At 39.0% G+C, this 24,551-nt stretch overlaps 1 protein-coding gene across 1 annotated transcript; it reads right to left on the bottom strand.

The window, feature by feature from the left end:
* Positions 1-2,148: 2,148 nt before the first annotated feature.
* LOC128371797 (GDNF family receptor alpha-4-like) lies at positions 2,149-24,551 on the bottom strand. Its single transcript, XM_053332171.1, has 8 exons — positions 24,175-24,551; positions 10,628-10,894; positions 10,436-10,528; positions 9,981-10,350; positions 7,011-7,120; positions 6,360-6,494; positions 4,850-4,986; positions 2,149-3,001 (listed from the first exon to the last, which is right to left on the bottom strand). The coding sequence occupies exons 1-8, from the start codon at positions 24,227-24,229 to the stop codon at positions 2,801-2,803; spliced, it is 1,368 nt and encodes a 455-aa protein (XP_053188146.1). The 5' UTR covers positions 24,230-24,551; the 3' UTR covers positions 2,149-2,800.

The following is a 24,551-nucleotide window of genomic DNA, read 5'->3' as shown; positions in this document are numbered from 1 at the left end:
AACTTGTTCCAATCCCAACAGGAATGATATGTTCATCTTCTCCTGGAACATTTATGAAAAGAGAAGAAAATGATACAGGTTCATACAACACACAGCAGTCATTTGTTGGTAATTCAAAGGCAATTTTTCTCAGTTAGACGTTGAAATTGCCAATGTGGCTTTTTATTCTTCTTTTAACAAATTGGCACACCGTTCTGCTATGTCACAAAATTACACAATTATTACACATCATGGTCAAAGTCATTTGGCTTGTTTGAAATGTTTTAAAAACAAGGTTAGCATGTGAAACATATTACTGTATACAGTCTCTCAAACGGATCTTCAGGATACAATCTACAAACTGCCTAACTGGACAGTATTCACATATATTTTTTATGAATTTGTGGATGAATAAGCTTTTTTAAAATGTTTAATTCATTAACTCATCAAAAAATACAAGCCATGTTTGATGCAAGTGTTTAGTTTACATAGTTTACAAATATGAACAAACGTGATGAAATGTGAAAACTCATGTAAACTCACATTCAGTCATTAAGGCCAGAGCGCACTGGATGTAATTATTGACAATTGATGCTTTAGCTGCAAGATGAGAATTAGCAGCATCCTGGATACTGCTCTACGACACTGAGATGGGTTATGTTTCCTAAGCACATTTAATTATCAATACACCTCTTCAATGGTCGGGTTCTGGTTTTGTATATTTGGAAACCAGCTAAACTCAAATATTCAATCCAAAGTTCAAAGTTCATGTTTTTTTTTCCCATTCCTACAGCTTTTCAGTCACACTTCAGAGCTTTGTTAACCAGCCTTTTCTTCATCCATTTTTTAGCCTCCTGTAGCTGAACTTTCGACAAGACTGGTTAAAAACCTACATGATGTAATTTTGCCCTGGAGTGGGTAATGGTCACTGCAGTTCCTCTAACCTTAAAACATCCATTTTCCTCCTACATTGATTTCCGAACCAAGTTTGATGTATAGTGATGCACCAGCATTTGCAAAAGCACAGCTCATATGCTTCCAGTGCGTTTCTGCCTTTTTACAGTCTGTCTTCATCAAATGTTCAGTCTTTCATGTCAATAACTCATCATGTAAAGGAGTCCAATAGCCAGGGTGAAAAGGTTAGTTCATACTGCCTCCTCAAGTGATATTTAAACATTTAAACTTTATTAAAACATACTACCAACAACATTCATAGTCAGTCTGCTGTGGGATTTGATGAGCATGTAGAGCTGTACTCCTTTTAACCATTTTTTTTGGTGTGATGTGCCTTTAAGATTGTACTGACTTGAGTGATTGACTGCTTAAAGATGGCCCGGTAAGTGTGTGTGTGAAATATTCACATTATGATAGTAATGATCATATTTTGCTGCTTAACAATTACGCAAGGTCTTTTCGGTGAATAAATAAAAATGAACGCATAACCACAATGAACTGATAGTTTGTGTCACCAGAGACCTCATGAAGCAGTAAAGTTACAAAGTTTCGTTGCAGAGCTTTATTTGCTGCAAACTCGTCCACAAAATTAGAAGTTTATCCCTCTAAAAAATCTTCGCTCTACTTCTCTTCACCTACATCCCTGCAGCCGCGTAATTCCACCAGAAAATGAGCCATAAGAGAAAAAATCATTAACATCAGCAAAAGATATTTCAGGCAAAGATAATGGCTCAATGTGCTGCTCAATGATCAGAGCAGCCAGCAGGCTTTACAGCCTCCTGTGTCCGTCCCTATCTCCGCATCTCACACAACGTTTAAAGCACACGATGAAGGGAAGGAGCACTAAAAACACATCTCCTGAGGACAAAAAAGTGAGAGGGTATGACAGCAGCAAATTGGCTATTTCCTCCCCTGAGCCTTACTCCAGACTTTCCCTGCATGCTACGCAATTTGAATTGTGCTGTAATTGCTTATGTTGCTTTACTTGGCTCTTCATTTCTACAATAGAGTTTGATCTCATTGCTTTTGCCTGTGGTTGAAATCTCAGCCACTCACTGTGGTAAGAATAATACTAAGTGGCGTGCTAACAAAAGAAGCAGAACAGGGTGACTGCTGCACTCTGCTTTTTAGTAAAGTTTCAAAAGACCTACGATCGCTCATACATAATGTGATAACACGTCTTATCACTTTTTTAAATGGTGCAATTTAAAAAAAAAAAAAGTAGAAGTACTTTTAATGGTACAAAGCAGAGTGGTGCAGTCTCCTATTAACTTGTTGTAAAGTGGATTATCTTACTGAACCATAGTATGAAGGAGGGAGAGGAAGAGCCGAAGGGGCAACAGAGAAACGGATGTGACATGAGTCATGAAATAGAAATCAAAAGCCATGCTCAGGCTTAGTTGCAGTAGAGAAGACTGGTTATGGTTTTTGGGAGCACATGAAGTGAATGTGGCCTCAGGCAATGTGCTTCTTGTTAAAAGAGGGGATGTACTTTGAGTGTGAAGCAGACTCTAGATAGAGTATTTGCCCAGACAGCACTTCTCAGTTCAACCATGCATGTATATCTGCTCACGTTGTTCCCTTCCTTTCACCGGAGAGGACTCCAGCAAAGACATGACAGATACGGCAAGACTACTAATATCTTTAACTCTTGAGGAGGCAGTGATAGGAGAAACAGAATTATAAAATAGAGGCAGTGGGGCATTGTGACCATGAAAAAAAGAAAAGGAAATGTTAAGAAGTAGCTTTTCAATTTTCTTTTCGCAACTCTGTCCTCTGTGGTTTGTTCTGAGGGCTGTGATGGATTTGAAAGTGGTAGCAAGTGTAAAATGTAAGCACAGGATGGGAAGGAGGATGGATGGAGCTTTCAGTAGCTCCAACACTCCCAGTCCAGGATGAGCGTCAGCAGCAGCATTAATGGAAACACAGGTACTACTCGCACAGCTGCTCCCCGCTGACTCCCTGTGGCCCCAGATTCAATGTTAGAGTCCTTCTCAGAGTACGGTGGGATTACGTTGAATTCCTCGCTTCCTGCCTTCTGTTTTTCCTCTTCCTCTCTGTCCTCCATCTGAAAGAGTGGAGAAAGAGTGATTTTTCCAGTTAACAGAGGAGGTGAAGTGTGGAGGGGAGTTCAGGATGTAAACTTCAAGAAACACAAGCAAGACTGACCTACTGTATCATACCTGCTATCACTTGATTTTTTTACAATCTCATTGACACAAATACAAACTTTGTGGAGCTGATAATGTTGCATTTATGTGTCAATAGATTTGTATTGTAGTATTGATTCATTTCTTTGACAATATTTGAATTGTTGTATTATTGTGTTTATATTACTGTACGGTTGTACAAGAGTTGCTCAGATGGGGGGTCAGACTTTGTATTTTCTATTTCAGAAAAAAGAAGCACATGGTCATAAAGGATATCTGGGATGTCCACAATCACAGGACAAACACAAACTGAAAATGTTATCTTAATTGCATTTTATTTGAAATTCTGCATTATTTGAAAGTGAATTACAACACTAACCATCTTTGATTATCACTGTTGTATATTTCATTCATTAGAACAAACAAGACAAAGCTGTAATGTGTATTTGTTTGATTTTAACCTGTGCAAAAAAACAAACAAACCCTCAAACAGATAGGCCTCCTTGTGCATAAAACACTGAGAGATGGTAACACCATCGTAAGTGGAGCAAGATGATGCCTTACTTACATACCTTATACATTATCTCACTTTAATGCTGATTTGGAGGAAACTATAAAAAGAAACCATGCATGGAAGGCTCCTGCACACTATGGTGCAAAAAAAGATTGTTAGCTCACTAAAGGAATTAAGGGACCAGTGCTTTAAAAGAAAAAAAAAAACAAGCATACCTCCAGTTACTTAGATTTTGAATGTGACTCATTCATCAACCCTTAAAGCAAAACCGCAACCATTTTATCTCCATTAGTTTCATCGCTGTGGCTGAGAAAACGATCCCACATCGAGGTCAGTTCCGAAAACTATCTGATAGTTACTCGGCTCAAAGCCAATCTGTCCAACAAAACCTGTTTCTTTACTTTAATGGTGACATAAATACAAACACAGTAAGTGAAGACAATATCAAGGTGCATCAAACAGGAGTTGTCTCTGCAGTGTGATCTGGTCCCTCCACACTGAACATGAAGTCATGTGCAGCTGTAAAGCGTGGAAGTTGGGGGTTTGGGGAGGGGCAAGTGGGGATGGATGCAACAGTGGTGTCACAACTATTGACCCCACAATTGCATCATATGGGATCAACTCACAGGATCTGCATTGACACACTTTTGTGATCTTTAAAGACCAGCTTGTTGCAGAGATATAGATGTGCCACTTTTGACCACAACCACCACCATCATGATGTTGGATGTGGTCAGAGGACACTTGAAGGTAAAAAACTTTCAGGAGACTTTCACTTTTTTGCTTGCATAACATTATGATTTCACAGTGCTACAGTACATAATAATAAAAAAACAAAAATGCATCATCTTTAAATTAACTTTGCGTCTGGATGTCAAATGCAGGCCACCAGTGGCAGGATTTCGGTACAGTAGAGGATTGTGGGAAGAGGAGATGCAGAATGAGGAGGATTAGGAGGGCGAGAAAATGAGGAATATGGAGCAGATGGGTGTGCATACATGAATACTGAAAATAAGGGTTCAGTCTAATGCTGCAAACACCTACAGCTAATCCCCAGCAACAATGAGAGGGAGGGGGAGAGAAATAATCTGAGTTTACACATGGAGCTGCTAGGCCCAACTCACTGCTGCAGTCCCTTGTGATACCTCAGTGTTACCACCTGATATACAGTCAACAACTTCTTAAAGTCAGCTTGTAACAAGTGTCTAACATCAGCATATGGTGTGACTGCGAAGATGCAGAGAGCTCTTACGCTGTTGAATTCAGGGAGAGTGTTAACGCTGACGTGGACCCGCTCCTTATAGATGCGTGTGGATGTCTGAGGAGCTGGCGCAGGAGTGTTTTCCACAGGAGGAGGTGCAGAGATTCCCATGGAGGTGATGGCACCGCCTGAAACAAAACCAGCAGGGACCATCTTCACTTGCTTCACATCATTACTCATCCTTGAAGCATCACTAAAATAGTGTGAATTTATTATCAAAGACAAAGCTACAACTAAACCTAAATCTGGCAATGATCATCAGAAAATTCATTTTTTAAACTAGTATTTCTTTCAGGTCTGTTTTTGTTTTACACAGTAGAAATCATATATACTGTAGGAACACATACAGTGGATTTTATAGTGGCGGAGCTACTTATACCTAAGCAGTACTTCTTGAATAGAATCTTTTGCTGCTTTTTCCACCCCTGCTGGTTTGGCAACAATTCAACAAGAAGCCACTTTATGTTTATCAGATCTGGAGAAAGGATTCATTGACTCCACAAGAACTTGGAAACCACATTTACATTTGGCAGCTAGCCAGGCTCAAGAGAGAATGTCTCTTGGCGTTCATTTATTTATCTGAAAACTTTACGGAACAGTGGTTTGCACACTCTATCAATAATAGCACATTTGATTCTGTATTAATGCACATTATAAAATGCTTTTGATAGAAAAAAGCAGCTAATATCTCCTCTGTATTTATCTTTACACAAGAGGAACTGCCAGTAATAGTTAAATGAGCTGCTTTTGGCTTTTGCGTTTTGAAATAATCTGTCAGTCAAATTACTGGATTTAATTTTAGAAATAATAAAGTGGTCATGCTTCTACTTAAATCTCTTAAATACCTGTTTCAATATCACCATGTGTAATAATCATAAATAGCTCCTATATTGATTTTTATTTAACATATTCTTGTGTGTCATATATACAGTAATATGATCATAGTTGACATGACACTAAATGCACCCTCATCTTTGCTGTAGTTTCAACATCTAGATGTTTAATGTATGCACTTTAACAGGTCTATATTTTTATTTGTGGGACTCTCTGTTATTATGATTCAAAAAACTCCTCATTTATCTTATACTGGATATGAGCCTCAGTCTCTGCCTAAAACAGCAGACTTCTAGCAGCTCGGGAGGCTACGTATACAAACTTAATAGTAAGATTTAACTTCTCTTTTCGTTCTTTATATGAAATGGAAACTTCTCAAATACATCCGTACATGTTCCAAGCCTGAATTCGATCCAAAATATGCAGCGGACAACCCGTGGAACAACCTTAACAACAACTTTAGCAACAAAGGCTACGGAAAGATCTGACATCATTGTGAGGAGGAAGTAGAGCTAACTTTGCAAAGGAAGCATTCATAGCAGACTTGCAGGGGAGCATTTTAAATATGTTCACCTCAAATCTTGACCATATTTTGTCTTTCTGACTCACTAAGTACAAGCAACCCTGAACGTGCATTGTACAGTCTGCCACATGACTCTTCACTCACGCAGGCATATATTGTTGTTGAACATGTGCAGGATACGCTGACAGCCCTGCCATTCGTTCCCACTTCCGTCACATGTGCACCACTGGGCCACATCTGTGCTGCTGTTGCTCACATAGTTGGGAGTCATGATGGTGCCTGGATATAGAAAGAAGGCAAAAGCCATATTACAAGTGCAACTTTGAAACACTTTTAAAGTAATATTTCCCCTAGCCAGAATATTTTTATTTTCAGTATACACCTCTGTGGAAGGTGGGACACAGTCTGCTAACAATATTAGTTGCTGTGGGGATCCAGTGTCACCACTTTTGCAGCTATCAATATTGATAATTGCAGGTACACAAAATTACTTTCAGAAAAATACAGCATGGGAAACAGAAGGAAATAATATTATCTGGATCTTTTTCTCAGAGCTGCTGGAAACGTAATTTTTAATTCAAGTTTTTTAAAGCAGACTGGACCCCTAGTGCAGCCAATATAGCAGTTGACTATTTATTTATTTTCTGCAACAAAATAAAAATTACATAAGGCAAATATCACTGTTAGACACCTACTGATGATTTCCAGTAACGAGTCTCTTGAGTAGCTGTATATCTGTTTTTTCCACATGAACTATTCCATCTTTCAGCCTCTATTTCTTTTCTTCCACCTCACCTATGAGTCCAGCGTAGGCCTTCAGGCACATGGCTCTGCTCTCACGCATACAGCCAGAGGCAGACACAGGGGAGGGCTGACAGTTGTGTTGGAAATCAGCAAAGCGGGATCTGATGCACAAACACAAAAAAACATATAGAAGCATAGACATGAAATGTTTTTCATGTGTCAGCACTGGGAGGAGAGTGACAATTTTAAAAGGTTGGCAATATTATGTTTGGATTTGGTTCGAGCAAAACCAAAAAAACAGGAAAAGGTTAGTATGTACTTGTATTTAAATCACATGGTGAACCATGTGAAAAAATGTTGTTTTCTGGCCCTAGGTTTCTAAAGCCAGTAATGGTGGCCCTCCTGCACAGCAACAGTCCCCCAAAACACCCACCTAGTTTTAGAAACTTCAAAGTTTTGTTATGCAAAATATGAAGTCTACTATTAGTATTGCATTGTAATCCTATAGTCAAACACACAGCAGCTGTTTTTTAAGCAGTTTTACTTGTTTAAAATGATTAGTATTGATGGTGTGAATAATATCCTCAGTGCTGACAGTATCTCGGGGTGGCCCGATGTTTCCACTGTTCACAACAAATCTATTAAACCATTGTTACTTGTCATTCATAGCTGAATCACTCAGATGTTCATGATCAAAAGCAGATATCTTGAGTTGAAACTGAAGACACTACATGAAGGCTGTGAGTTTCTTTGCTTTTCCTACACTCTTCAAAGGAAACACATGGTAGCCATGCATGCAGAACAGAGGAACCTCATGTCAGCTGTAGTTAGAGCTCCATATACAGGGCCACCTGTATATGTGCTGTTTGGGTCACTCAGAATGGTTCACTGCATTGATAAAAATAATAATAAAAATTACAATTTTGTCTTTGATGATTCAGATTCAGAAAGTATTTCATACAGCCCATGCAACATTTATTATACACATTCACTCATGATTCCCTTGATGTAGCTAATTGAAAGGTCAGGTGAGGGCAGAAATTGGAAATTGAGCAGGTAAGAAATATATGCTAGGCTAAAAGAAAATGAAAGTCTCTACTGAATGAGTACACAGTCAGATTGTCACAGCCTGTTGTTTCAGAGATGGAGGAGAACAATCAAGTGGAGATACATAACGAAGAAATCCTCTAGTGAGCAAAAGATGTGTAACATGCAAGAACAGTATATTGTGCTGCTATTTGCTCATGTAGCAGTTGAACTTGTTAAATCATGTGTATCACACAATAGGCTCAACCTATACATTTTTGTTGACCCTCTCCTGCACACAAGTGGCATGTGAAAGTTTCTCCACACTGAAGCTTATCAAGCATCACCTTGGGAGCAGAATATCACAGCACAATTTGGAGGCCGTAATGGACTCCAACAATGTGATTGACAAGGTTGCGGAGAAAAGTAAATTCCTTCATAGCTTGTTAACCACATTACAGTAAGGCACATTTATTTATTATTATATACTGTGGCTGTGCAGTGCTCTTTTAATGTTCTGATGAAGATATTGTAATATGAACTGTGGCTGTGTAGTGCTCTTTTCATATTCTGGTAAAGCTGTCATATTATTATGCACTGTGCCTTAATGCCGAGCCTATGTATTTGTGCCTTAAGTGGAGCGTATCGCGTTACAGCACCTAGTGCTCTGCTGCTCTCAGAACGTGTTAAATCATTGTCGGCATATGTCAGCGACTGTAGCGATTATAGTGTGTGTAGTTTTGAGTGTGTGCTGCAAATTTCTACATTCTAGTCAGTCTGTTTGGTTTCATCTCAAGTTTTTCATATTAGCATTTGGGTGGGGTTGGTGTTAAGTTTGGAAATAGGGCTGGTCTGTTGCAAATTCCACAGCTGTTTACTGATCCCAGTCCGTCACTGGTTACCAATATTGCAGTAAGGGATTTGGCATAACCTTCTCAAGTCAAAGTACAATTAGCCTCACAAAGCCACTTGGTTGTGAACACAAAACTGACATCATCACCTTTTAGGTTGACAGGACACACTTCTATAAAAGTTGGGGAACTTGTTAGCAAACAGTTGCTTATTTACACATCCAGCAGTTACGGGGCAACATTACCATCCAGTTGGAGTCGTGTTTCTGTCCACCTGGTGAATGTAAGTCCAATATTTGCTCTCCTTGAGCTCCTGTTTTGTCTCTACCAACTCCTGAGGGGAATATTTGTCTCTTCAGCTGCTAAATGATCCACTGTGTTCACCTAACTGTGTCTGTTTGCCATTTGATACTGGGCTTGTTTTTGCAGCTAAAAACAATGCTAAAAGGGCAGTGAGAGAGAACCATAACAGTGAAGTTGCTGGACAGATAAACGATAGCTGAAAATAGTTATAAAGCCTTGTATAGCCGAGGAGAGTTGCAGAGTGATGCCTCTCTGTAGATTCATCATCATTTAGTACATTGTAATTACTGTAGATTATCTTCGCTTCAAAGCAAACTGCTCTGAGCCCCCAGTCGTAGTTTTTGTCTGAAAAAAAAATACCTCTTGAGTTTTTTGTGGGCACCTCCTTTTATTCCATCGCAATCAATTTTCTGGCACATTATTAAGTTTCTTAGTGTGATTCTACTGCTAAATGATGGTCACTAGAATAGTGTGAAACCAACAGATATAACAGTATACAAGTTTCGTCCGCTACAGATTTACGGCCCTCTTCAGTTAGCTGAGATGTGCTAACATTGCGAGCATGCTCATGGTACCTGCTTATCAAAACATTGCTCCATAGCGCCACTAGAGGTCAAAAACTCAACGGTGTTCCTTTAAAGTTGACATTTTTGTACACTGTGTTGAATGTGGACTAACTAGCTTAATCAATTTTTTGTGGTTAACTTTGTAGTATTTGCGTCCAATTACTAGTTCAACAATGAAACTAATTTATTTTTTTCTGTGTTGTTCTATACTGAAAGACTCTTATAAAGGGCACTTGATAATGCACTATATCAATACACCCAAACAACCTTCTTACCTACACAGCTCGTCTTTGGAGCAGTAGTTCTGCAGGCTGAGGCAGTTGGGCTTGCCCACTCTCTCCTCCCCTCTCACATTCTCCTCATAGGAACATGACGGAACAATAGTTTTCCTCCGGCGCTCCCCACACAGAGTATCAGAGCAGGGACAGAAGAGCAACGCAAAGCTGTATTCCTCTGGCACGCGCTCCAGGAAGCGCCGCAGGGCTTTGTGGCATTTCTGACGGTTACAGCTGTTGTCAGAGGCTGTTGCTCGCTTGGTGCAGGCTACAACATATTCTGACCGCAGGGAGCCACATTTCTCATACAGGCCACAGTCCTGGGCTGCCTTCAGACACTGGTTTTGTCCATCCACAGAAAGAGAAGACGCTGGTGTTTGTCAAGGGGAAAACAGAGTTATGTATATCAAGAGAACATTTTTTAAAAACTTATAAAAAAATATTTATAGTAGTACCTGCCATGATGGAGGCCATACGTGACATCTCAATGTTCCTCACCAGATTCAACTTCAGTTCTTCATATGGGGACACTTCATACTCATCATATGCTAAAACAGCAGTTAAGAGTATTATTACATTGATTAGGTGAGAACTTAAAAAGACCCTCTTCTTGTCACACACACACACACACCAATGCTTAAGCCCACCTGCAAATCTCACTGTCCAGTAGACCTTGAGGCAGTGCTCCTCCCTGCGAGAGCCACGCTGACACTTGCAAACCTGGAGGGGGCGGTAATGGTGCAAGCTATTCTGGGCCTCCAGGCACTCCAATCGGGCATCTGGACCGAGAGGCGACACAGCCTCCTCAGCTGCACAGTACTCCAGCAGTCGATAGGGGACCAGGCAGGAGTGCTCCTGGATGCAGCCCTGCTCCGCCACCAGACAGTCTAAGGACGCAGACACTGGCACACTTCCTGGAAGAGAGTTGGATACTGTCAGTGGACATAGCTGCTGGTTGTCAACGTTACCATCAATATGTGTGTTAATGTATTGTGCTGAGTAGCTAGGTTTATGGTACAGAATTGTTTCTTCTTCTTCTCACTAGGACTTGTTGAGTCTCTTCTCTCCTCTTGGATCTCTTAATTATGAAATCTTACACCTTTGCCTTTTTATTAATGTGGCATCATTTGGCATCACAGTTCTCCTGAGTCAGCAAGCTCAACATACGTTATCATAAATTCAAAGAAATTGATAAATTGATGGAGATCAGGCTGTGCGTTATTCTCCTCTATGGACCATTTTCCTATCAGCATTCTGTAGAAACACCTTATATTCAGTCAGTGGTACTAATCACCACAGAGATAAATTATTAATGATTTTAGTAATTTATTTTCTTGTGCCTCCTTTTCATAGGCTAGTACCCTGTAAATGAACGCTGCCAGTTCTCACGTTTCCAGACAACACTAACCAGTGTCTTTCATTTTTCATACCAATAAGGACAAAGATATATTTCCAAACTGTATTCAGATTAGGTTAGATTAGATTGATACCCTAACTTGCTTTTGTAGTTTTGCATTTTGTGTCCTCTAAGAATCATGGGCATCCAAGATTTGAGACTGGATTCTCTACTGGTTCTCCTCAGGGCTGTATTTTATCCCCCTTTACTGTGCATACTATATACTGATAGCTGCAGGAACCTGTATGAGAATAGGCATATTATCATATACCTGACAATTCAGTCTGCTTCACAATGAGAAGCCTGGGCACGGGAAGGTTTTAGATGATTTTATTGACTGGTGTAAATCTTCTGACTCAAAGATCAACACAAGCAAAATGAAAGACATGCTGATTGATTTACGAAAAAAAACACCCACTCCACCTCAGGCTGTCAACACAACACAGTTGAGACTTAGTACCTACAAATATCTGCGCACAATCAGTAATGACAAACTGCAATGGGAGGATAACACAAATGCCAACCACTGCAGAGCACAACAAAGATTGTTTTTATTGAGGAAGCTAAATTCTTTTAAAGTGGACAAAACCATTACGACTCTGTTTTATAGATATTTATTAATTCTTTATTCCCATGGCGATGGCTGCCTTTAACCATGAACTAGGTCCACCTTTGATTGTTGCACATTGCAAACAAACATATGATTGTTGTTTTTGTTGAAACCACCAATATTATGCTTCATGTTACTTGGTGTTGACAATTTTTTGTTGTTTCGTATGTACAGAACGTTTCTCCCATGTTTTTTTGCTCTGCCAGAATTGCCCTCCAGTTGAAAAAAAAGGTTTCTTGAATTGAATTAAGGTAGCCATGAAATAAAATCTAGAAGATGAATCAAAAAGGATGTTGTGGAAAGTGAATTTGGTAGTTTCCTGCATCAATAAGGATGCTTCTCAATAGTCAACTCTCAAGTCTCGGATGTCTGATCTTCCTCTAATTACTTCCTGCAAGTACCACACTTCTCAGCATGAGTATCATGTTATTCTTGTCATATTGGCTTAAACACAAACTAACTTGGACAAAAGCACTGCTGATATTATTTTGGAAGGACACATGAACAGCTGGGGACAAAACCTTATGCAGCAAGGTCCCTTTCATTTAGAACAAGCTTTACACCAAATTGGTTACATGTCTCCACATGTAACCAATTTATGCAGCTCAATTTATCTTATTTCCCACCAAACCAACCAATACTTTTGCTCCAGGTTTTGTTTTCAGCTTGATCATCTGTCTGGATTCAACTCAAATGTCCACTATGAGGATGTGTTGACCTCTGACATTCCCTCAGAAATATATTTTAATCTTTGCACGTTGTACCAAACTATGCTACGTGAAGTTATTGTAGAATTACATCTGCTGTATATGACTTGAAAAGGATTCATCCCTCTAAGTTATGAGTACAAATGTGTCGCATATCACCAATCACATTACTTTCAGTAGAAAAACATGTCATGTTGGTCCATAGTAATTAAGCATTAAGGGTGTTTTGATTGGCAGTGTTCTCCTCAGAATGGCTAGAAGTGGACAGACTACAAATTATTTCATAAAACTGATTGTTGCTCCATGAAAAACATAATGCTGGAAGGCCAGAAGCAGCCTGAGGGAGATGAAAAAAAGAAAGTGAAAGCCCTCTCCATAAAAATGCATTTTGATGGAACATTTCAGGAAATTAATTTTCTCAAATGTGACACATAATTGTCCCCACAAATTACACTTTTTACTGAGAAAGAAAACAGCTTGGGATGGCAATATACACACACATTTTCCGCTTTGTCTCATTAATTTGTTATATCCTGTCACATTTTAAGGAGTAGGCGGACAAACATTTGGAAAAAAATATGTTCTCCAACCAAATATAAATGGAGCAAATGTTTGAACTGAATGCATGTCTGTTAACAAATATCCGTACCTATTTTATTCTCACATGTACTTATGCTTCAGCGCATTAACATACACATCACACAAGCTCATATACAAATACACACAGCATTGTGTTAGATCGGTCACACACTTCGATTAAGCTCCTGCTGACTGGTGGCACAAAGTGTGGCTGAAATCCAATTCTGCTGCTGCATATTTTGCAATCTCAGACGCCACATGAGGTCCACATCTCACTTTGGCAAGAGACATATCATAAACAGAAGCTACGCTTCATCGCCACTGCAGGAAACCTGCCAAGGATACTGCAGTGACTCCAAAAGGGGAGGTGAGAAAAAACCACGACACCAGTAACACACAGGGCAATAAGTCATATTCACAGTCACAGCTCCCCAAGGTATGTAAAGGTGATGATTACATGTCTGTCTGCCTATTTATATATCATGATACCTTGATAATTACACTAAAGCATTAAATCCCACTGTGTTTAGCTGCAGTTTAAACAGACTTCATGTAATCTCCTGTTTGGCCAGTGAACAGTTTATTCATTATTCCTTCTCAGTGTTTGCTCCCTCAGGCTTACCACTGATAAAGAAAGACTATCAGCAATTTTATTTTCAGAGACTTCCTTTGTGTGTACTCTCTCTCTCTCTCTCTCTCTCTCTCTCTCTCTCTCTCTCTCTCTCTCTCTCTCTCTCTCTTTCTCTCACACACTCACACACGCACACACACAGCGATAACAAAAACCTATGAATGTACCAAACAGCTCTGTTAAATCTTGTCCAGTAGACAGGTCATAATTATTTTAGTAACTTGAACATAATTTAATATCATACTGATGAAGAGGCACTGAGCTCACACCAATTTGTTTGAGATGCAACAAATTACTGAAGCAAAAGTCTGGGTTAAGTCAAGTCTACTCAAGTCAATTTTATTTATAGAGCACCAAACCACAACATACGTTATCTCAGGGCACTTTTCAAATAGAGCAGTTCTAGACTGTATTCTTTAATTTACAAAGACCCAAGATCTCCCCATGAACAAGCACATGGTGACAGCAGCAAGGAAAAACTCTTTAATGGGAAGAAACCTCAAGCAGAACCGGGCTATAGGTGGGCGATCATCTGCCTCGACTGATTGGCTTTTAGGGTGGGGGAGAGAATAGAGAGAGACTCAGAGAAGCACAACAATAATAACAATTATCTTTTTTAATTTGCTTATAGTGCAATACAAGTTACCAACATTAAGAAACATATGACACAGTACAAGGCAAGAAGGAGAACTAGACACAAACAAACTGAAACAGAAGGGGGGAAAAATGTTTTGCGTGTTTATCTAAGATTTTCTTATTTTACTATGCATTCTTGTAGGCTAAGTGTGTGCTAAGTGGGTACATTCTCTATGTGAAAGATATAGAGGGAGAGAAAGCAAAAATATGGAGGGGGTATTAACCAAAGGAAGAAAGGAAGAGAAAAAGAAAGAAAACAAAATAACATAGCTGAATTGCTCTAGAAAGGCATCTCTGTTGGGCTCCGAGGACAAAGAGGCACCAGGGGTAGGTCAGGTCAGGACAGCTGGGTCAGGGCAGAATATATTTATTTTCCCTTCCGTTTTCTCCATTCTTTTTCATTTTTGCTTGTTTGCGTGTTTTATCTTTTTTTTTCTTAATCTTCACTTCCTTTCCCCGTCTTCTTCCTTGCTTTCTGTGCCCTTGTCTGCCGTAGGAGGTGGCTGGTCTGTTGGAGGTCAGACCCCCTTTAGAACAGCCTCCACTGCGACACGAAGGGTCCGTTCAACTGGGTCTCAGGAGCAGCTTTCTATTTGTAGAGGGGCTTAGCAGGGGTTCAGGTCCTCTGCGCCCAAGCTGTCCCAAACTTGTCCAGTCGCCCAAACCCCCCAGGCATCCCCTAGGCCCCCAGAGCAGAGTCTTCGGTGGTCCCATCAATCAGATATGGTTGGGATAAAGTGATGAATATAATATAACAGAGCAAAACATAACAAAATATACATGAGTATGCAAACATGTTCATTATTATTTATTTACATCAATTAGTAAATAATAATGACATGAAAAATAATTAGATAAAAGAGAAAGAGAAAATAGAAAGAGACCATGTAGATGTAAGTGAGGAGGTTCAGTGTAATAGTTAATTGTATGCCTATATATGGCTTGAATGTTAAAATGACTGTGTAAAGTCCCACTTGAATAAAGTTAAGTTTAATAATTGAACTGAACCTAAGAGAGTGAAATTCTTCTTGTTACCAAATACTTAGTTCTATTAACTCTTCAAATGGTATCAAAACATATATGAATATCCATAATAGTAATAATGATAACCAAATTCGAAAATTACTAAAGAGAACAGAAATAATATAATAAAATGGTATTAATATGTATAATACTATGGCAATAATAATAATCATAGTTTCATTATCTTATTCATCCTAATAATAATCTATGCAATAATTGATAGTCCATTATTATATACATTTTACACAGTAATCAGCATCATAATCATCATTCTATGAACATGGTTAGTAATATTAATTGTAGTCTAGATTATAATAATAATATACAACATCATCTGTCTCCTGATGTCAGTCATTTCTGTAATGTAATAGCTTTCATGATTACTATTTCTATAGTCATGATAATGATTTCTATAATCATGATAATGTCATTGACCATAATAATAATAACAATAGAAATACAACTGACAATAACAATAGCAGGTGTGGGTGTCGAGTATGACCACAGCAGCAACCACAAACCATGGAAGTCTGTGATCCATAACCAGGTGCTCCACGACCATAATCCATAGAGAGCATTGAGATGGGTTAAGGGAATTGATGGGCTAAATGCGAAGTGTGTGTTTTAAGAAAAAGAAAAATTAATCTGAGAAAACCGAATGGGAGATGAATTACTGTGATATGTGAGCCATAATACACTCTATTGATTTTTCACTGAGTTGATTAATAGAATTTGTGAAGCAAAGCTGAGGAAGGTTAATGCCATAAATGGTAAAAACCCTTTCTCTCCCGTCTTTTCAAACATCTGAGATGGGCAGCAGAGCGTCCAGATTGTTGGATAGTAATTTGACGTGAGAGGAGACCGTGGCAGGAGAGTGTGACTCTGATGTGAAGTGTGTTTGGGCACTGTAACAGAAGGGATTTCTTGGAAAGAAGTCACAGGCTCGAGGAGGCAAAAGTGACACATGCCCCCAACTTCTCTTTGCACTCATTCATCTCACCTGCAGTAAAAAAAACAATGCAGTCCTAACTGGGCTGGACATAGAATGTGTTTACATGCACATTAATAGTCCACATAAAAGCCTGTTGTGGTCTTTGTTTGTATAAGGTGACTTTGGTTCTGTGTCTGTGGATACCAGAATTGGCTGACGATAATTAATATATTTGATGGATATCATTTTATCCTGGTTTGTGTAAATGGGATATGATATTCTTATGTGCTTTTTCATAAACTAAATATATGCATATCCTCATTATTGAAAGTAAATGCACATTGACCTTTATAATAAGAGATCATACTGGAAAACATGGCACTAACAAATGGCAGCAAATAAGCCGAAGCACAATAGAGCACATGTTTGTAAGTCAAAAGTAATAATGGTTTTCCAGCCAGAATGCCTATTTTAATTTTGATTCAAGGCACTGGATTAAAAAAATATATAAACGCTGGACGGAGCAGATGGCTAATGAAAAGCAGGTCTTTGTTAACATTAGCAACTAGTAGATTAGGTCCAAGCCTAAAAATAAACACAAGTGAGTGACCCCATCTTATTCCAACAATTAAAATGGCTTTATTTCACACAGTAAGGCTGGATTAAAAACATGGAACCATAAACTTCTTTTAAGAGGCATTAAAGGGAACACATGCACATTTCCAGGTCTATATTTATATTCAAGACCTCAATGGAATATCTTTGCATAATTTACAGTTAAAAAAACAAAACAAATTATTAATCTTATATTAGCCATTTATGCAGCCCTTCAGTTCAGCTTCTGTCTGACACAAGCCGTTTTACCCCCCCCCCCCCCCCCCCCCCCCCCGATGAGCCTACTTTGTTCTGATTGGTTAGCTCCTGGACGCTGCCCCTTGGCCAACTTCCAGTGGTTCCATATGCTATGTAAACAGCTATGCAATAGGATTCACTCCTTTTCTTGTTCTTTACTTGAAATGGAGACTTCTCTCTGATACATCTGTAAATGTTCGTGCCTGAATCAGATATAAATTATTTTTATATATTTGATAGTGCCTTGTGGAGTCCAGTGCTGTGCTGTTGATTATGTGCCCCAGGTATTTCGACAAAAGGTTAATAAAACTCACACTTGTCTTTCCGAACTCTCAGAGCATATTCCTCTGACCTTTGTAGTGTTGCATTCGGGTTCCTTAAGTGTGATTGCTTATCTGGTCCTGTGATAAGCAGGTTGTCCAGGTAGAACTCATAAAGTGAAAGTGGTCTATTACTCTTTGGAAAAGTATTGGAGCAGAGATAATACCAAAAGGGAGTCACTGGGACCTGTACAGACCTTTGCATGTCACTATGGTCAATAGTTCCTGTGACTCTGGATCAATATGTATCTGGAGATATGACTGACATTAATCTATCTGACTAAAATTCTGTCCTCCAGCCAAACCTGAAAATCGGTTATTGGTGAGGGGTAATGGATACTGTTCTGCAGTCAAGACAGGGTTCATACTGACTTTTGAATCACCACAGATCCTTGGAGTCCCATCCTTTTTCATGATTGGAACAATTGGTCAAGTCCATCTGCTTCTCGTTCCAATCCTCCACTTTAAACTAATCTGTCTAATTCTACCTCTACCTTGGGTTTGATGGCATACAGGACTGGTCTAGTCTAGCTTTTAGACACTTTGCTGTGCTTCCTGATTTGTGCTTAACAGTAATGACTATCATGCTGCTAAGTTCTCAGTCAAAAACTTTGGAATGAGATCTCTTTTAGGGGGCCCATGTCTCCATCACTAATCAGGAACACTTCTTGCCAGTTCAATCTGGGCTTTTGCAGCCACCTACAGCCTGGCAGAGCTGGACAGTTTCCTTGAATGATGTACAGTGGACATGTCTTTTTTTCTGCTTGTTGTGTTCAACACTGTCACTTCCACAACTCCTAACACTGGAACAGCCTCACCAGTGAAGGTCCTTAACTTGAACTTGGTCGCTTAAAGAGTAAGGTGCTGCAGCTTCTCCTTGTAAACAGCATCTGATACCATGGTTAAACAGGTACCGCATCATCTTGCATCTGCATTACTTTATTCTCCAGTAGCCATCATCACTGTGCATAATAGATAAAGCATGCACTGTATATTCATCATCATACTCACAGTCACTCTGCTTGTCCTGCCCATACTCTTCATCTTATTCATGTTTGACTTGTTTCTGTGGAAGCCACTTCATCTCAGTGTGCTGTTTGTATATCTGGGTCTTTTTATTTTTACAGGCATGTTCGATATAACCTTAATTACCACAGTTTCTGCACCTTAAGTCTTTACACCGATACTGTGGTACCCTGTTTTTCCACAACGGCAGCATGGCTTCAGGTTAGCCTCAGTGAGTGATCGTTTCTGTTTCTATCACATATGGTGTCATTGAGTGAAAGTCCAAATTCACAATGTTCAGATAACAGTGCAGTGCATTTCAGTGCAGCTATGAACTGTGAAATAGATGTACTCTCATCCTGGTTCAGTTTATAGAATCTGAACCTCTCTGTGATAATCAGTGACATAGGAGAGTAGTAATTTGCTAATATTGTCACTATTTCATTATAGGACATGTCCCCTGGCTTGTCAAGTTGCACTAGACTGTGCAGTAGGTTAAATGTTTTTCCTCCCATAACACTTAAGAATGTTGGCACTATGACATCTCTTTTAATCTTGTTAGTGAGTACAAAATATTCAAACCTCTTGATGTAGGAACTCCAGTGTTTTGTGATTTCCTCAAACGGTTCAGCATTTACAACCAGCACAATCATTTTCAGTGTTAATTATTTTCCTCTGATTTCAGCAATTAGCCTTACCTTTATGCTTATTCTTGCTGTCATTTGACATACTGATATTATTTTGTGGTCCAGACATAGTCCTTGTCTTCTCATTTTATGTCAGTCTCCTTTCCATCATGGAAAGCACTCTCCACCATTCTCATGCTATCTTGTCTACACTACAATAGCTAGCTCACATCATTAACCAGCTAGTTTGACCTTGAAAAACCCACGAAAACACCCATGAAAAACTTTGCAAAGAATGCATTATTTCATCACCAGTTTTGTTGTATACTCATTCTATAATTTTGTAAAACAACTAATTTTCACATGAACACATAATCTACACAACAGCCATTTACTGTAAAGCTTCCCAATACCTCCAAAAAATTATTATTGAGTAAACAAGCTAATCTGCACTCAATTTACTCATCTTGTATTGCACTTAATTGCACTTAAAAGTTCCCCCATTGTTCCCAGAGCAACTTTTGTGCTCTCATCTTTAAAACTCCTTTCTCATTTATCTCCACCCAACACTGATGGATTTCATTATTCTCTTCCAATGGTCTACCTCCAATTTTGCCCGAATCATCCAAAATTTCTCTGTACTTCATGTGTCCAACCCACATTTTTTCTTCAGCAGCTCCTGTGGCTTGCTTCACACAATCACATCAGAACCACACTGATGGCGGTAATAGCATGTCAGTAAAGACCAAATATGCAGTCCCACTTGATAATGAGCAGAAGAAAAATACGAAGTCCACTTCAAAGAACACTTTGAGTTCTTTTTTCCATCATCTTTATGGAAAGCTGCAATTTAATTTAATCATGTATTGACTGAAACAGATGCCCTGCTAACTTCTTTACAGAAAGTTGTAGGCGTAACAAAGGGTTACTGTACCGTAAGTCCAAAATTGCCAGAAATTGTCTTACATATGTGAGTAAATTACACCTTTTTTTACTCCTCAATTTGTGCAAGCTAACAAGAGTGTATCTCTGTGTGACTGAGCCTGCAGCACAGTTGCACTTGCCTTAATCAGCTTTTAGGCACACACCCCACAGAGATAACTCCAGCCCTGGAATTATGTGGAGGCCCATGCAGCTTTCAACAAGGTGAACACTTACAGTGAGGAATAAATACCTCAGGGGTGACCATTCTGACCATTCTCATTATTGTGGCATTCATCAGAGACCAGACCACCCAAAAAGAATAAGTAGAGCAGCTTTTCCAAGAACAACTGACATGGGTAAGAACTGGTTGTAAAAACCTCTCCATACAGCTTGTTTAACATAATCCAGGCATTCTGAATGCATGTAGTGATGAAACAAACATCCAATATTAAGGCACCACCAAAGCTTACAACTTTATATTATGTACAAGAATAATCATTTCATGTTCTGAATCAACAGCACATGGTTATGGCACTGGATTGTGCAGCCACATCACATAGGCTACATCCTTCCTCTGCACTCCAGGTAAAATGCATACTTGCATCAGGTGCCGCATCAACCAGTCAGGGTGTCTGGAGCTATGTAAATATTTCAGGCTTCTACATTCTGCTGCATGGTGCAGTCCTAAATTACGATGTGTCAAATCATTTCTTGGCCAGACAGTGACACACATATCGAACCAACAAGGACGTTTTCCATTGGGCCGTGCGTTTTTGCAAAAATGGCTGATGCCATCAAGTGTGTGAATGCAGAGCATACACAAACATGTTAAGTATAACTGGTAATGACACATTGATATAAATTCAACAAATTAACATTCAGCAAAGTGAGTTGCAGTGTATCTTCACAGATAGTTGAGTAGTCCATGTGTCATTCAGAAACGCAGATTTTGTTATGTTTTGTTAAGTTATTCTTGATGTAAGAATTTTAATTAAAATTATTTCTTTAAAGTGAAACATCAAATATTTGAAATAATTGCATATTCTGAGAGTACATTTTATGTTTTTTTATCTAATGTCCAATGGACATGTTGCCAATGTAATCTCTGTGTGCTGTAGTCTTAAACAAAACTGAATTACAACCACGCAGTATATAAAGACAATATCTCAGCAGAAAGAGAGGAAAAAGAGAAGAGTATCACACAGCAGGGAAGATATAGAAGCCAAGGATTGAATAAACCTGAGCACAGGAAGTCAGGGCACGCAAACCCCTCAGCTTGTATATCAAATAGTCAAACCCTGAATAGAAACAGCTCAAGCATGCAGATGTTAGTCCACCTAAGACCTGTGTAACTTTCCTCAGCCTGAAATGAGCTCTAAGAAATGTATGACAATCGTGTGACGGCTCAATCTCGTCCACTAAATAAAGTACCGAAATAGCAACACTCAATCACCAGTTGTGGTTTGTTCTGGGACTTTAGGAAGAATCCACAGAGGCCTTGCAGCAAAGGGTCAAAGTCAGGTTTAATGTCATCCAGCTAGCGTTCCATTGATTTATCTGTCAAAGGTACAGAATGGCCATTCATACTGATCTCATGGATTATTTGTGAGATGTCTTTCCATTGTTATTAAATTGGCAACAGATGAATGCAACAATACATGCAAACAATAAAACATAGCTGGTAGAGAATAACTGATATGTGATTTGAGTATTAGTTTAAATCATTGGAACATATCGGGTGAAATAACAGCTTATAAATCTTTGCTGCAAAGTATGAATCCTGCAGCTGACATGGGATTCTGCATTAGTTCACAAGGGACTAAGAAAAAACATGCAGGTGTAATTCTCCTGCTCTATTATGGGTTGTTTCAATCTTGAGAAGTTACATTAATGGTGACTTTGGCGATGAGTTTTAGCCATGAGCTCTGCGGATCATCAGTGGTGACAGACATTTTAGAAAGGCTACATCTACAGCTGCTCCCACTGTTACAGTGACATTGTTGAGTCACTGTAACAGTAATATCTGACCTTGAGTTTTACAAGGTCAGATATATTACAAGGTAAAAATAGTATTGCATAAAATAGAAATCCAGTATACAGGAGCTGTTTATACAAAACTTGACGCACTAAGTTTCAGTTAGACTGATAAGCAGCTCCACAAAGATTCATCCAAAAGCAAACTAAAGTCTAGGGACATCTTTAAGCATTTCACTATTCCACCTCTGCTGGAGTTTTTCTTTTTAATGGAGTCAGTTAACAAAATCTAAATCCAATCATTTATTTTGCAATTAATTATAATGGCACAGCAGTTTATCTACTATAATTTGCATTCATAGTGACTCAGATCTTGATTAAGTAGCACTGCTTTGCTTAGTGTGAATTCCACAAATACCTGACAGGTGGGCTCAACACATGGGATGATATACTGCCTGAAAGGTTTGACATTCACAAGAAAGCATTTATCATTTTATGATACTAATCTCTAATGGGCAGTCTTATCTGACATTATCTGAAATTTCCAGAATGTTGAATTTCCTGTAAAACAAGCACTGAAAAAATCGAAACACTTACAGTATTTGTGTATGGTGCCGCAGCTAGGACAGCAGTCCAGCTTAGACTATTAGAGGTGTGTTTTACATGAAGACTATTTCATGTGGTGTTAACAGTGGGGTTCACACCATACACACAACCACATTCAAATGCTGAAAAAGCATTCCTGCTCTTACTAGAACAGTGAAGAAAACTTGTGGCCAAAAATCACATAATTCAACAATAACCACAGATCAACAAGCTTTCTGTTCTCCTGGAAGACTTCTTGCTCAGCCACAAACAAGTTATTGACTTCAATGATTACAACTCATTTAGCAGGAGCTTTAAACAGTACCAGTCAAAAAACTGGACAAATCTTCCCATTCAAGTAAATGACCAAGTGTGTCCAAACGTTTGACCAGTACAGTATGTGTGAATGTGGCAGCAGAGGAGCACATTACTCCAAATTCATTTGATATATCACAGACAGCTAGTGCACCTTCTTTCTGTAGTTTTTATTAATTAGATAAAGAGTGCCCAGAATTATAAAACACTGAAACTGCAAACTAGTTAGTTATGTTACTGTCATGAAGTCATGCAGTCTGGTAAGATTTTTTTGCTATCATATAATCCTTCATCCTATCAACTTCTAAGGCACATTTCATGTAAATTATCACTGATTTATGATACCAAAAAGCTTTCACATAAAGGAGAACACCATTTAGTCTAAAAGTTGATGTGTGATATTTCCATTGACCTGGGACAGTCCAATCAATATTTGGGATATGAACAGCTTTCTTTGGATGGCATCCAAGAAAGAAAGAACAGACTTGAACCTATGATGTCATCCAGATGTAAAATCTAAGGCTGCTGCTTAGATAATGAATGTGAACCTCATTTTATGGTCGGACCTGTTTAATATCATTTTAAAGGTTGACTCAGAAGTATCACTCAAACATGTAATAATGTTCTCATCTGTTATTAGATAGCCTACTCAATCTGTCTCACTTTACCTGATTTGGTCTTCTTAAATAATAAACTGCCCTATAGTAAATTTACAAAAAGTTACCACTGTATGGTTGACTTATTATCTGAGCGTGGGGAGTCTTATTAATATGGAGTATAATCAGAAATAACCTAAATCCAGCGTTATCGTGTGCATTTGGGATACGGGGCTTTGTTATAAGCTACAATTGTTGCTCTCCCGCAGACAGATGCAGGAAAATCTCTGGCATACGTGTATCTTTTTCAAAGTTCTTCATACTGGAAAATAAGATATTATCCGGAAGGAAACACACACTCGGAGCTTCATACCAGCAGAGTTAACAGACTAAATTATAACATTTCAACAGTATGTATGGTGGGTTATCCTCCATACCTAAAACAAAGAGACCAGCTGTGAGAGATGAGAGAAAATGTGCTTACCATGAGAGAAGACATTGAGCAGAAGTCCAATGATCATCATCCTGGCCGGTGTCATTGGAGAGTTGAGGTTCTGGGGGAAACTCGCACCCGGCTCTCTGCAGCTCAGTGACCCGTCTCCTGCCACATCCAGCCTGCTCTGCTCCCGCTGATGCGCCCGCACGGACTGATACAGATCGGATAGGCTACAGCACTACACAAAGTTGGCAAAACTCAACCGTGCACACAAACTGAAGCGATTCAAGTTCTCGCGATTTTTGTTATCCCATTTATTTTTCGGACGTTCATCTCTAATTAACGCATTTGGTAGATTTCAATTTCATAGCAGTAGTACTCAGAAAAAAGATGTATCCAAAAAGTTTCGCTGCAGCTTATCTCCA

The sequence above is a fragment of the Scomber japonicus genome, chromosome 13, assembly GCF_027409825.1.
Source record: "Scomber japonicus isolate fScoJap1 chromosome 13, fScoJap1.pri, whole genome shotgun sequence".
NCBI classification, from domain to species: Eukaryota; Metazoa; Chordata; class Actinopteri; order Scombriformes; family Scombridae; genus Scomber; species Scomber japonicus.
Note: the sequence above shows the minus strand (reverse complement) of the source record. Positions and strands in the feature narration are given on the sequence as shown.

Excerpts from the sequence above, each read along its gene's own strand:
- LOC128371797 (XM_053332171.1), bottom strand. The coding sequence starts at position 24,229 with ATGACACCGGCCAGGATGATGATCATTGGACTTCTGCTCAATGTCTTC. Across the intron at positions 7,121-9,980 it reads TCCAAAGACGAGCTGTGTAG|ATCCCGCTTTGCTGATTTCC; the intron begins GTAAGAAGGTTG and ends TTTGTGCATCAG. Across the intron at positions 3,002-4,849 it reads CTCTCCCTGAATTCAACAGC|ATGGAGGACAGAGAGGAAGA; the intron begins GTAAGAGCTCTC and ends CCACTCTTTCAG.